The 15,578-nt window shown below is 41.5% G+C and overlaps 1 protein-coding gene across 2 annotated transcripts in view; it reads left to right on the top strand.

Moving 5' to 3' along the window:
* The window catches only part of LOC306980039 (semaphorin-3D), a 150,782-nt gene that overhangs the window by 67,026 nt on the left and 68,178 nt on the right, over nt 1-15,578 (top strand). For both annotated transcript variants that reach the window (XM_079579256.1, XM_079579255.1), the window contains exon 2: nt 2,302-2,512. In XM_079579256.1, the coding sequence (XP_079435382.1) occupies nt 2,368-2,512 (145 nt within the window). In that variant the 5' untranslated portion in view covers nt 2,302-2,367. The remainder of the gene's footprint in view (nt 1-2,301; nt 2,513-15,578) is intronic.

The raw sequence follows: 15,578 nt of genomic DNA, 5'->3' as shown, positions 1-15,578 counted from the left end.
TGACATTCGCTCATCCTGTTGTCTTTAGCACAATGTAGGTTACTGTACCCGGGCAGAACGGGGCAGTGTTTTTATTTATGTGATAGTTCGCCTCACGTTTTCCAGTTTACACAAAGCCCCGGCAGAGGAAATGGAGATGTTTTGAGGTCAGATGAAGAGTTTATTTAAAGAAAGTGGCAAATCCCGAGCGTCACCGAAGTGTACACAGACACTTGGACAGAGAGATGAGAGGAAGGGGCGATTTGTCAATTGGATTTTGGATCCCCTCGGGCAAGATTCCACCTACATGTACCTTTTGTGAATCAATGGTTACAGTAAAGCACTTTTATTCTTATTATGCAATTGTACAATCACATAAATTCTTAATCCTACTTCATAGATTACTTGTCCTCTCATAGTTCCCCTCAGGCTTTACTAAATGACCAAATATTTGAATTTCAGCCAAGAGAACCTCACAGGCAGCCGTCTCTTTTCTCTCAGCAAACCTTTTAGCCACTTTGAATCTTGCTGACAGGATGCTCACCAGCTTTTCCCTGTAATGCACAATCATCTAGTTCCATATTCCTCATTTTCATGCCGACATGAGAGCAAAACAGACATGGAATTCAAGGTATTGTTTTGCCTCTCATCGCAGGTGCTTTCCCACGTGTTCCTAAGCCTCCACCAAAGTGCTTGAACATGATGAATTGGCCTGTTTTGTGCTGGATTCCCACGTTAGCGCAGTCCAGCCTGTTATATATTTACTCAGGTGTGAGCCGAGGACACATTAAGGCGTAAAGGACGGTTAAGCTGGGCCATGTTCTCAATTTGACTTTGAGGAAACTATAAAGTGGGTTTCATTTTATTTATCCAAATCAGTCATTATGGTGAAGGGAGTTACTGTACATATATATTATACTGTAGTTCCCATCAAAAGTAGTTTTTTCTTTTATTTCAAGACCATTTACATCAGGGGTGTCCAAACTTTTTTCATGGGGGGCCGCATACTGAAGCGTACACAGGGTGAAGAGCCATAAATTGGTAGTTAGTGCCGCAAAACCTTTAGTAACTTGTTTACCTTAATAAATCCTTTTCGTAGTCTCTCTGGGGGATGGGATGATTGGGGGGGTCTTTCATCTCCCCCTGGTGTCTCTGGCCAGAAAACCACAATTGCAACTTCCCTGCAACGGGTCGGAGTCACCAATACACACTAATGTAATCACGAAGAAGAAGCTAACTGGCTAACGGGCAAAGCTACCTGCGGGCTAGCGCCACTTTAAACAGTATTTACAGCCAAGTTTGAGGGGAAAAAAATATTTCCGTTGTGTAATTGGATGTACAATATCCCTCCCTCCCTTTGTCTTTTCTGTCAATGTAGGATTTACTCTCATGGACAATTAATAAGAAAAAAAAAATCGACACCTGCAGTTGCGCTTATGGACTCTTGGGGCAAGAGTACTGTATACACTACAAAAAGAAAATATCAAGCATTGGCTTAAATGACTTGAATTGAGGAAATGTATCTTGTTTTGAGCGGTTTTCACTCATTTAGACACTTTTCCTGATCGGACCAAGTTTACTTTGCTTGTTTGAGGACATTTCAGACCAGTTCAAAGGTAAATCTCGCTTGAAATAAGAAAGTAAAATTGCCAATGAGACAAGACCAATTTTCTTACCCCATTGGCAAAGAAAATCACCTGAAATAAGGACGAAATGTATCGAAATGAGTCAGAAACATCTCAGAACAAGTGAAATAATCTAGGACATATACCCAAGAACTTCTTAACTAGTCAAAACAACACAAATTTGGATTATTATGCTCAAATTGAGATGTTTATACTGATCTAGTTAATTTCTTTTTGCAGTATATAAATGTTTCACTGTTGTGTCATGCAAAACCTTTTCTTCTCTTTGAGCTTCTTTGACCTCTGTGACCAACCACATACTTCATCACCGGAGACACACTACAGTGTACCGCATACCTGCTGTGTAGTTTCTCATTAACTTTCTCTAATGTCTGCCTGCTTCTATCAAGCGAGTCCCAAATACATGTAAACATCCCAAAGTCCTCTTATATTGAACACTATATTGACTTTATTTACTTGTCCCTATGAGCAACTTTAATAAATCTGTATATGGCACACTGCATGGTTCACTGCAGTGTGTGAACGAGGCAGACCTGATGAAGCACTGATCTGATGTTTATTGCTTTATAATAAGTCATAGCATTGGATTGGGGAGAATGTCATGTGGGTCAAACTCATTTTATAAATATCTTGTGACAGGAAATATTGATCACAGGCTGTTCTCTGTTCCCTCCAGTGCACGGACATCTGCAGTGTGAAGTGAGGAGCGTCCAGTCGTCTCTCCTCATCACCGAAGTTCAAGATGGCCACCCCCAAGTCTAAAGTGAGACTCGGGACCTTGCTGCTCCTCTGTGTGGTGTCTCTGCTCCAGTCCGTCCAGTCCGGCCCAGATTCGGACCCCAAACCGTGGAGCCAGACTGGACCCAGACTGAAACTCTCGCATTCAGGTAACAAAGCATACTCTTTCATACTATCTGTTTGTTTTACCGACAATTTACTCCTCTTATTCCAAAAAAAGCCCTTCCAAAAAAGCCCTTTCTGTGGTTTCTTCAATCTTTGCATGTCTATATTTAGTCAGTAGTATCCAGTTACTGTTCAGCTCATTTGTCATGGGATAGTGTGGCCGAATGAAGTCATGTCTGTGTGTCAGTGTGTTTCCTAACAACAGACATATCCCCCGTTATGGTGCCAGGACTGCTGCACATCTGAGGATTTTCAGTCCATATTTTTAGACATCGGTAAGTCCTTTTATAGTGGAAGAATATATGGTGGAGTAGAAGACTGGCCCTTACAATAACATGCAGGAAAAGTTCCAGTAGCTGCTTGATTGTACCTTGTGCCCAAAGATCTGAAAGTTGAGAAAATTAAATATCATTATGGATAAAAGAGCTTAAGTCTTTGGGTTGTTTTATGCTTGAGGAAGTTTCTGCAGGCTTCAACATTTAGGATGCTCACTAAAGCTTGCCCGGCCAGCCAGAATGATTTCTTTGAATTCCAGATGGGAGTGACAAGCGTATTAACCAATCAGAGAAAAGCTGCAAAGGGGGCTAGATGCAAGTTGGCCATTTTATTCTCACTACTGTCACCTCAGGTCATACGTGCAACTGCACCTTCTATATTAAGCTCGTGCATGACGGCAATTCTGACCCGAATTAACAACTTTTTGAGTGAGAGGCAGTTGTGGTGAACAGGTCTGAGCTCATTCTACACATTAGGACATTGCTGGAACATGTAGTGCAGGGGTGGCAAACACGCGGCTCTCGAGCCGCATGCGGCTCTTGGCCAATCAGAGTGCGGCTCTTTGCATGACTGGATAATACAATGCTGCTCTTTACAAGAGTCTTGGTACATATTTCCCATAAACTGTAAAACAGTCTTTACGAATCTTGACCAAAAATCCAACCATGCTCCTACAGACCCGGTTTCCATCTCTACATGAATGAGAGCCCGTATCACCCTCGTTTTCGAGGCGGCATGAAAAGGTGCCTGCCTCACTCAAAGCAGGATGTAGGTTTAACAAAAGGCAAGCAGATTGTGGCTCTGGGATCAGCTTCTGTGCTTTTCAGGTTTCTGATTTGATGAAATATTTGATGAAATTTGGCCTCATATTCACAGAAAAAGATCAAAATTAGGAAATGGATAAAAGCGGAGCTCTTTTGAAGCATATGATGCGAAGCGCGACATTGTGTATCGCGGAAATACGCCAAGTCATTGACTTTTCTTTCACATGTGACTGTAGCTGTAACAAATACAACTTAAAACAGAACCTCAGACGTCCTCCAGAGGCTCCTGATTAAAGTTTATGAACTTTGTGCAGCCCAGAGTGCCTTCTCTCTGAACAGTCCAGTCAGGACCGAGCTGCAGGCACTGAGCGCACAGGCCAGGGGCGAATCAGAGGAGGGGGCTCAGTGGACAGGGCCCCCCATACAAACAGACCCCAGCATTAAAAAAAGAAATCTAATTCTGTCCCAGTCAGAACAGAACAAAATGTCAGTTTATTTAATATATATTTATTTCAATCTTGGTTAGGAGTAAAACCAACAGTCACATTATATTTAATCACAATAAAGTACCGCCCCTGGATCTCGCAAATGGTCACTGCCTTTGTGGCTCTTCACAGGATCAAGGTTGAAAATTTCGGCTCTTGGTCTCTGACTAGTTAGCCACCCCTGATGTAGGGGGAGGAAAATGCACGATTCCAACATTTTTAAACTCTGTATAGTCCCTTTAAGGATACGTAAGGGATAATGTATAGAACGCTGGTCATAATCGGGAAAATAAGCACCGACAGGGCGAACCGGACAAGGTGAATGTGCCAAGGCAACAGTTCAGGCATGTTTTTAATGAGGGAATGACATAACAACATGATGTAAAGCTTGAAAAAGTCGATTTTGCATTAAAAAAAAAAACCTTTAAGTGTATTAAGAGCATATTCTACTTGTTGTTAAGTGGGTTCCTGTCTGTGATTGGATTAATATACAGCTTTTCTAGATTTGATTGGCTGCTAGCAAAGTTCCAAACGCGACTGCTTTTGAACAGATACAAATAGCAGAAGTTGGTGGCTGTCCAGGCAACAACACAATAGGCTGAGAGTGACTTCTTGGAATGAAAATGGGTGTTACCAAACTGGCCTTAACTGTAAAACATTGATAGTTGCCGATGAAGCCTCTCGATTTGAGACGTGAAACAACACTCGTGGCTGTTTTTGCTTCAATAACTGTCCGCGAGTGCCCGTAAACGACGGCGTCTACATCCGTTGCCCCACAGACAGGGATGGGGCAAGGTCGAATCTTCTCACCTCCTCCATCACTGGCACCTTTCTTACTTTCACCGTCTTTTAAGCTCACGTTAAACACGCTCTTATCTCACATGACCACACAGATGAGTGATAAATCGCCTGCTGCCTACATAACATAACATAAATGTGAGATGTATTTTTGATCTAAGCTTATACAAACAGCTTTTAATCTTAATCTTATGAATGATGTTGGGACCAGTTCACCTGAAAGAAATCGTCTGCAAGTTACATTATAAACCTATTAGCTTGCATAATCCCTCTTTGTTGTCACTAAAGCGCTTCACTCAATTTAGCTATTTGAAGAATTATCCCTGACTCGCAAAACCGGCTTTGATTTATTTCTCTCTCCGAGCTGCTTAGTCTACTCCAGACAATGGGTCTCCTTTAGTAAAAACACATCCCTCTATTGGCCGTCTCCATAATAATACCATAATAACCCACTGTATTTGGCTCCAGTTCATAAATCTGTCAGTATATATGTCTTCATTTCTCATCAAGGCATTCTTTTCGCTTCTCAAATCCGTACATGTTTTGTCTTTCCCTTTTGTTTTCCCGATCCCCTCTACGTCTCATCGAGGTCTTTTCGTGTCAGAGGCTGGAGTTTTTCCCTGGATTATTTGCAGTATCACAGTAGCAGCGGAGGTTTTGCGGCCCCATGCATTCCCGTTAATTAAGTACAGTGCGTATCTCATGCTGGTTTCGTTGCTTGAGGGACAATGGCGCAGTGGCTATTAAGGTTTTATAGGGCAGACAGGAGCTATGGGGGCTGAAGCTATTAAAACTAGCTTCTTTTGATATGCAAAAAGCTGGACAAACATACTGCAGGAGGACTTGTCTCGGTTGTTGTGCCACAGAAAGGGATCGGACTGGAGATGCTTTATACTTGAGAGTGCTTGCGTCAGCTGGATGGCTTTTGACCCGTGCACAGGAACGAAGCGAGAACAGCCTCTTCCTGCAGATGATTTATCGTGACTCTGTGGATTCCAAATACCGGGGCAGGGCACGAATGTGGGAGATTTTGTTTCAGGTGAAAAAATATTGGACTTACAATTAGAAAAAAACATGTTCAAGATAGTTTTGCTCAAGTACAAGTAAAAAGTAGTGACCCAAACAATTACTCAAGTAAAAGTAAAAGTAAAACAAATAGGACTTGTGAGTAACTGAGTAACTGTTTGAGCAAAAAAGTCTGATTTATTTTCAATGACGCCATAAATTGTGTGAAACAACACGTAAAATCACGGGGAAATGGTGATGTTTACAAAGAAAATTACATGGTGCACAAGACGATCTATTTTATTGATCAAAATTAACATTTGCCACTGAAGTGAAGAAAGGAACATTTATTTTTACTCAAGTAAGCATACAGATACTTCAATATAATTTCACTAAAGTAGAAGGAAAAAGAAGGAAAAAGTACCATATGATAAAACTACTACTACTACTACTACTAGAAGTACATTTTTTTTCAAAATTACTCAAGCACATGTACTAAAAGAGACTAGATGCAAGTCGGTCATTTTTGTACTCACTACTGCCACCTCAGGTCTGACGTGTAACTGCACCTTCTATATCAAGCTCGTGCATGACGGCACAGGAACAGGTCTGGGCTCATTCTACACATTAGGACATGGCTGGAACATGTAGGCGGAGGAAAATACTTAGTTTTAACATTTTTAAACTCTGTATAGTCCCTTTAAGTAAATGTAACTGAGTACTACCTGTCTCTGGTTATGAATAAATGGATTTGGACGTGGACCTAGCTTATTTACATCTTATATTTGGCAGCCTTTAGTGATCATCTCCATGGAGACGAGCCAGAGACGTCCCACTCCCAGTAAAGTTACATTCAGGTCTTATCACCTGTGTACTTTGCATGATTTGTTTTGTCTTATATAAGATTTTTTTGGATGTCACATTGCAAGACATAGGGATTGTCAAACTGTGATTCTGCACTTGTCTCCACAATGTCATAGTTCACGACCAAAGTTCATCATAGCGACTATCAGGCTCCAGATGTCCTGTGTTTAGCTGAGGCAAGCGCCGCATTTTAGCAGTGTTTCACCGAAAGTGAAGCGAAATGCGGAGTCGGACCTGTTGACGAGACACTGGACAGAGATCAGCTGCAGTGAGAAGAGGCTCACTCTGCGACAAGCCTGATGTCAGTCACAGCTCGCCTTGTACAACGCTTCTATTTCAAATCTCTGACACTATATGACCTACGACCTGCAATTTTTTAGCTATGACCTAAGATTTTTTTCGCACAGTGTACACCAGGATTTTCGTTATTTCTCAGTGAGAAAAATAAAAGCTTGTATTTGAATCATTTAATTGGCTGAAATGTTACACGGTGTAGCTATAAAAGCAACCAATTTGTTAATTCTGTTGTTCAACTTTAGCAGAAAGACGTTGTCAATTTGGAATGAATCATGTTTTGACGTGTAGGTGATCTGTGTCCATTCAAACTGCATCTAACCTGTTTAACTCTCCTTGTATTGATGCAATGACCAACCTCTTAAAATGAGTTTCACGTCTAAATCTAAAAAGTTAGTTCATTAACGCAGAGTCCAAAAAGTATTTTCTTATCTCTCTATCGTGTATTTGGTAACTGCTTTCTGAGAAGTGCAGCTTTGTTTATTTGCTATACTTTTGTGTTGCATTAGTGTACATTTCACTAACACCCACATTGTTTGGATTCCAGACATTTGGAGCGTGCCAGTGCTAGTTCACACAAACATCAGCCTCTTATTTGTTATTACATCTGGTATTTGTTGATATGGTGTGTAAGCGCTGTTCGTCCGGCAGGAGTTTCCCTCATAGCAAAGAATTTAATGTCCAGGTTTCTTTGTCCAGTGGAAGGATTCTGAAGGATTTAGTGGGTGAGTTAGTGAGTGGTGGTCGGAGGGGTCGATGGCGCAGACTGGTTGCCTGGCTTCCATCAGTCTACCCCAGGGCAGCTGTGGCTACAATAGCTTACCACCACCGAGTATGGAGTGAACGAATAGTGCAATGTAAAGTGTCTTTAAGTGTCCAGAAAAGCGCTATATAAAACCAATGCATTATTATCATTGTTTATATTATTATTATAGTTCTTTAGGAGTTTTCCAACCGTGACCTCCAAAATCAACATGTGAACAATCAAGGACCCCGACCACAAAAAACAAGTCCATAATATAGATAATATTCAGCAAAAATCATTTAAAATCTTGTGTAGTGATATGTATTTGCATCGTCTATCATTATCATTCTGCTCATTTCACATGGCAACAAAGAGGATCTGTCAGAAAAACATCCTTATTTTAAATCATTCTCAATAAAAGGCTCTTGCATTCTTTTTTTGAATGAAAGTTCGACATATTTATGTCAAAAACTTGCTGGAAATGCAATGCAATACTATTAGACTCTGCCTCATACGAGAAGAAGATCTTTATTTATATAGCGCCTTTCACAGACATGGTCACAAAGTGCTTTACATGAGACAATTGTACGTTCACTCCATACTCGGTGGTGGAAAGCTACGTTTGTAGCTTCAGTTCCCCTGGGGGAGACTGACAGAAGCGCTGTCGCGACTACACACGTCTGCGCCAACGGTCCCTCTGACCACCACCATACATTCACTCATCATTCATCCTGGCCTATTGTGCATGTTTTTAGTGGTAGGGGAAACCAGAGTGCCCGGAGGAAACCTACGCAGACACGGGGAGAACATGCAAACTCCACACAGAAAGGCCCTGTCCAGGTGGGAATCGAACCCTGGACCTTCTAGCTGTGAAGCGAGAGTGCTAACCGCTGCGCTACCGTGCCGTCAATGGTACCCGCGTTAGGTAATGAGCGGAGGCGTTCGGCCTTTTTTGACCACCCCACTCCGTAATAATGCATCTTTTTAATGCGTCTTTTTTGCACTTTTTTGGACACTCAAAGAAGAAAGAATGAGTACTGATTTCTAGTTTGGGAGTCTGTGTTTCTGAGTGAGTTCCAGAGGGTGGGGGCGGCGATGGCAAAGGACCGGCCCCCCAAGGTCCGGCGGTTAGTGCGGGTGATGGGAGTGAGGCAGTTGGAGTAATGAAATTAAGCTTCCACGACCTAATCTGACTGTTTGTCACTAGTGTTGAGAATAGGTTTTGATCACGTGACATGACACCAATCTAAAGAACCTATAGTTGAGATTTGAGCTGAATATATGTCCATACTGGTAATATGGTGACTGTCTTTGTGCAGATTTCTGGTCTTAGGGTTTGCTGCAGATTTCTCTGTAATTCCTGGGCCAATTCACATGAAACAAAAACTGCCACAAAGTTCAAAGTCCTCTCCTCCAGCACATATGAACCATGGTCTAATAATTTCCTTATAAAGGCGTCCAAAAGTGGTGACAATATTCAAAAACATGTGTGTGATATTGGCCCGTAGAAAGGACTTACAGTCATAAAATAATATGACAGGTTTGTGAATTCAATCTATCCAACTATGAAAAAATATCAGGTCTCTCTCCCATAGAGTTGTATTGGCACCTGACAAAATGATTGTCCTGCTGCCATTTCTGATTGGCCTGCAGCAAAAGGAAGGGAGGCTTGATAATTCTGATTGGCGAACATGTCTATCACTCAAACGGCAGAGGCAGAAGACAGTGGGGAAACAAGCTCAGTGCCTGGGACCCCCTGAAGGTTTATGACCCCCACTTTGGGAACCACTGCTCCATTTAACACTCCTATCTCAACACAAACATTGTCACAGTGACCCACAAATCGATTATTGTCCCTGCCCTACTCAGTATTCTTCTGGAAACTTTCAAATGATACTTCTCTGCTTGTGTAAACTGTGCAAAATCTAGTGTCATAACTATACTGTCATTTTTATGCCAATCACATCCCATAGAAATTCCAACCTTTTGTTTGTGCTTGTAGTTTTGAAACATGATTTGGGTCACTGTGGGTGGGTCAATGCTCTGGCGGTGAGTGTCTGTGTTGCTTTAGCGAGCGTTGAACTTCTCCTGACAAGACTTCTTCCCGCTGTGGAGGTTTTTTCTGACATGGGTTTTGACACACATGTGGAAACGGTCCAACTTAAACAGGCTGACCTCATCGGGGACGCAGCAATGGGAAATGTGCTCACTGACGTTCAGAGACAGGGCATTGCCGAGGGTCTGTTATCTCCGATGTAGTATTGTGATAGCTGCTCACTCACAATGCCGAAATGCCGTAGAAGTTATGACAAATATTCTTCATGGAATTCAAACAGCTGACGGCGAAACATCTGTGGCGCACCTGCGAGTGGGCAGGACATGTGTCTCCAAAATATATCAATTGAAAAGCTACGACGTGTTAGTCTGGTGTTTATGTTGGACTTGGAAACAAGAATCCTGTTCGGAAAAGCAATCAGACCATGTTGTTTCATGCTTTTGATAAAACAACATAATTTGAAAATGTAATTTGGAATACTGGTAAGAACATGTAAGTAAATAAGTGAGTAAATAAATCCGTGAAAGAAAATATGTTATTACCAGTGCCCATGAATCGAAATGATCGTTTCTTTCAAGTCCTTGGTGTGGGGCGATTTTTGTTGGGTGAGGGGTGGAAGCACAGGCAGGGCAGGGAAGGGATGGAGTTCAGCTTCCTGATAGCCTGGTGGATAAAACTGTTCTTCAGTTGACTGGACTTGAGAGTTTTCAGTTCATAAAAACGTAAAAAGTAAAATCACTGTTCAGTTGATAAGCTAAGATGAACTGATACATTTTAAGTAAAACTTTAAGCAGTACTAAGTAACTCTTGCCCCAAGAGGCCATAAGCGCAACTGCAGGTGCCGTAGCATGTTACGATTTTTTAACTTAATTGCTTTGGAAAGTAAATACTACGCTGACAGGAAAGGCGAAGTAAGAGAGGGATATTGTACATCCAATTATACAATGGAAATAATTTTTCACTCAAACTTAGCTGTAAATACTGTTTAAAGTGACATTAGCCCGCAGTTAGCTTTGCCCGTTAGCATGTTAGCTTCTTCTTCGTGATTCCATTAGTGTGTATTGGGTGCTCCGGTCCGGTGGCAGTCAAGTTGCAAACATGGTTTTCTGGCCAGAGACACCAGGGGAGATGAAAGACCCTCCAATCATCCCATAAACACTTGTATTGACCCCACAGGGACTAGGAAAGGATTTATTAAGGTAAACACGTTACTTAGTACTGCTTTAACAGATTTCTTTTTTTTTGCCAAGATGAACAGATTTTTTTTTTTTTTAAATTCAGCTTAAAGGTTTTCAGTTCATTACCTTAAAAGTTTTGTTGAAACAGATTACGTTCTAAATTTTAAAGGCTTAAAGTGTGTTAAATATGTTTTTATACTGCTAATGGCTAATAAACTGAATCTAGTTTGAGAGGAAGTTAATCCCAAAGCCAGGCTGTGACAGCTTTGAAAATGTTCAAACACCTTGGAGAATTTTATATTTTTCCAACACAAATAATTTAGTCCTTATACTTTTCTTTAATTACCAGATTGGTTTGTTCATAATGCTCAGAACATCTCACATATGCCTAAGCATGTGTTGAAATGTAGAAAGCCTTTGGCGAGCTACCAAGGAAGGTCTGGAAAGCTCCTGGTAGCTCCCAAGCTACTGGTTGGAGATCCCTGATATAGCCTGTCCATGTAGGGCTCGAAATGTAAGCACCGAGATATTAAACCTTTACACAAAAGGGAGTCAGTCCTGGGACATATTAACACAGGTGTAATGTGAGCTCCCCTGGTTGTGGTCAAGAGCCTCACAGTGGAGCTTTGGACTGACTGCAGACGGGCCAACTCTGTAATCCAATAAGCGGCAGTAGCTTAATCTGATCCATATCAGCAAGAGTCATGGTGTAGCCATTCTACCAACTTTATAAACTGGAATCATATTTTTCAAGCTTTCAAACTGATTTAATGTAGTTCAGTGCTGTGAACATGATGCAGGATACTGAACGTCAACACCCACGTGAAGAATTGAAACGAGTTTGGAACCACAACTATTCATTTAAACTTAACTAGCTGATCCCGAAGTGATCCCGTTTTGCCGGTCGGGCACCGTTGCCGTCCCATCAAGCGCCGCTAGAGGTGCCACCATGTGCACCACACTCACTAACAGCAGAAGGAGACCGGCACCGCACCTCCCTAACCTCACAGCACACCCCCTTCCGACACACGCCTCACCCCCACATGCCCCCACACCATATAAACACAAACACATGAACAAGAGATCGCAAATGTTTGAAGACGTAGCAACAGTTAGCGGCTAACAGTTTAGCATTATGATAGAAGTTTACAAAAAGATGGTGAACTGACAAACATCTGACAGACCAGAGCTGAAATCCTCGTGAAATGTCCATTTGTTTATTAATCCAATATCTACAGGAGCTGTCAGGTCTTTTTCCTCCTCATGATCACAAAGCAAAGCAGCACCGGAGGAGAGGCTGAGGCGTTCAAGCGTTGCGGGAAAAAAAAGTTCTGCGCTGTAAACTTAGTTCTAAATGGAAGTGTTATGTTCTAAATGCCAAAAAAAGGAGAGACTTTCATGAAAGTTGCAGTTAAGCAAGTAAATGGAAGTCTCAAAATGTTGATGCTGATAAATGAGTTTTTCACACAAGATTAATGAGATTTCCGTAGCTCATTGAATGCAATCAGAGCAATGTGTAAAGTGTGGAGGGGAGTGAGGGGCGTGGGTTACGGGGGAAAAGCCAGGTTAGGGGAGAGGGGTGGGGGGTGGAGCAGCGCAGGGTTAAAAAAAATTCAAAAAGACATCACTTAAGGCAGCTTTAAAGCCTGATTTATTTGTATTTATGTTAAATGTTGTGCTCCCTGCTTCATTAAGTAAGCATCTAAATCAGCGCGGTGTGTATTTGCCATCTAATATAGTGCTCAAGACAGAGCGAAATAGTGCTCAAGACAGAGCGAGTCAAAACAAGACTTAAAAATGCATATAACTGAAAGTATTTTATCTACACTCTTGCCTCTTACTGTAATTGATTAATTTTATGTTGATGTTTTTATTGATTGTATTTGTTTTCTTATATTTATGCAACTGTGAAGCACTTTGAATTGCCTTGTGTATGAATTGTGCTCTACAAATTAACTTGCCTTGCCTAATAAAGCTGAAACATTTAATCACTTCATGAGAAGGAAAGAGAAACGTGTTGGTCTGCTGACTCTTCAATGTCCTTTCACTGTTTCACAACGGGCGACATCAAGTATCCCAGCTTTAAAATCTGTTAATGAAGTTAAAAGTAAACACCACCCACACATGTGCACAAGCCTCTCAGTCGTTCGTACTTTGAGATGCCATGTCATGAACCTTGACCTGTGACCTTAAGGAGGTGCATTTAGGAGGCAAGAAAAGACTGGAGAAAACAATGGGCATCATTATGAGAAGGAAGGGTTTAATGAGAGAACGGTCAAATGGTTTCCACAGTCGGCCCATTTGTCGGCCTTGTGCACCATTACTGTTTGTGCCAAATCTAGACCGTTAAGTAAGCTAAAAAACAGCTTTAAAGTTGTAGTTAACCTCATAAAAAGAGAGAAAGAGAAAGTGTAGTCTTTGCAGGAAGGAAGGATGCAGGAGGGAGGGGTTATTGATGAGTCGGTGGAAGATTTCCGGAGGTTAATAAGCTGTCACACACCTGAGACTGAACAGAGAAGCACAGGTCAAAGAGGCAAGAGGCGCCTAATTAAGTGTCCGCATCGTGAAGGTGAAACCGTCGAGCTGCTGAGAAGGGACAGAAGTTCGTATTTTTTTGAAGCTCCACTACCTACAAAAGTCAGAGGAAGTTGAGCATGAACACTTTGCTGCGGCTCCAAATCATTTGTGGCTCTCGCAGAACCTCCCTCCTGCACACAGATACAGACGGCGTCATGCAAGGGGGTGTTGGAAGAAAGCCTCTCATGGGAATCACATTTTTTTCTTTCTGGTGGTCTATGAACATATTTGTCTCACACCAATAAAGTCAAGCCAAAATCCGGTCCATGTGGATGTTTTTTCACAGCAATAAATACAGACGGCATTTCTGGAATCACCCATTTGGTTATTTTTAAAGGGGGAAAACCAAAAATTTAAACTTTCTCTAATTATTCAAAAACGACTTTAACAAATGCTGAATTCTGAATATAGTTTTCTACTAGATAAAGATACAAAGACATGGAGAGGAGAAAAGTGGTTCAACAGCCCAAATACATAAATAACGGAGAATACTAACAAGGTGCTTCATGTTAGCATCGTGCTAATGCTAATGCTCTCTAGCTACGACTGCCATCTTTTCATCTCTACTGAACAATTGGCTGTCAATGAACATCCACATGAACCTGATTTAGACTTGACTTTATTTGTATGTGATAGATACGTTTATATTTCAAATTTTAAAAAAGAGTGAAAAATTGTGGTTCCCAAAAGATTCTACTTTCCCCCTCTGCGAGGCCACACCCCCTTCTATGATGAGATGCCGTCTGTATCTATCGTTGCTAGCGTTAGCATATGTAGCATGAAGCTAACGTAGATTCCCGGTTAGAGTATTTATGGGCTGTCGAAACACTTTTCTCCTCTCTATGTCTCTGTATCTTTATTTAGTAGAAAAATATATTTATAATTCTGAATTTGTTAAAGTAATGGTGGAGAAATGGAATAAAGTTTTTTTTCTCTCTCTCTCTTCTTTGTTTTCCCACACTGGCTGCTTCAAACATGACCATATACGGGCAATTAAAAGATACCGTATGTATCTATCCCAATCGTTCATGTGAAATCAAATAAATGCACATTCAGGCCGACACAGTTTTGTCAACAGGGTGGACTGCAATGGGAATATAATGCGCTAAAATAGATTATATTTTTGGCTTCAGAAACTCAGTTAGAGAATACCAAATTAATCAATCAATCAGGTATTTTGATAACACAGCATCTTCTTCACTTCTTGTGTGCTAGAAACTGGTCTGTGTCAGTGATGCGCCCACAAGCAGCAGCAGACTGGTTAGCGTAGCCCGGTGCAGCTCTGACAGCTTTGCTCAGCCTTTGACTCTTCTCAGATAAGCCGCCATGTTCGCAGATAGGAGCGTCTTGTAGCACTGATAATCTCCATGCTTCATTTCACCCTCCAACACTTTCCCAGGACGATTGGGTGTGTTTTTGAGGTCAGAGGACTGTCCCTCTGATGTGGAGGTGTCAAGGAGATGAGAATGAACAGCGAGGAGAGGTTAATGTGCATTTACCGTGGCTTTGGCGCTATCTTTAAGAAGGTATTTCAGACAACACCTACGGAACTTCCTTTCTTTTTTTTTAAGCAACTTTCTGGCTGCACAACATATCCCCAAAATATCTTTATTGCAGCTATAGCGGACGCAGTATCTATAGTGCAAGAAGCCACAATATGTATATATCACACATACAGGGGCGGACTGGCCATATGTCCATTCTGGAAGAGCACAGAAGGGCCACTGGCTCTTGGGCCACCAGTCCCGCCTCAACCGAGCTTTACCCAAATCTAAAAGCTAAAAAGAAAAGCATCAAAATAGCGAGAAAAAGAGGATGAAAAGTCAACAAAAACGTGAGAAAAACACAGACAAAAAAAACTACAAAAACGTGAGAAAAACACAACAAAAAATGATGAAAGATAATTGAAAAAGCAACAAAAATATGACAAAAATGTGGCGACGTGACAAAAAGTTTCCATCACTTTTGTAGGTCTTAGCTTTCAAATGAGGCGTTACATTGTTGCTCT

Source organism: Gobius niger, assembly GCF_951799975.1.
Source record: "Gobius niger genome assembly, chromosome: 20".
Lineage (NCBI taxonomy): Eukaryota > Metazoa > Chordata > Actinopteri > Gobiiformes > Gobiidae > Gobius > Gobius niger.
Note: the sequence above shows the minus strand (reverse complement) of the source record. Positions and strands in the feature narration are given on the sequence as shown.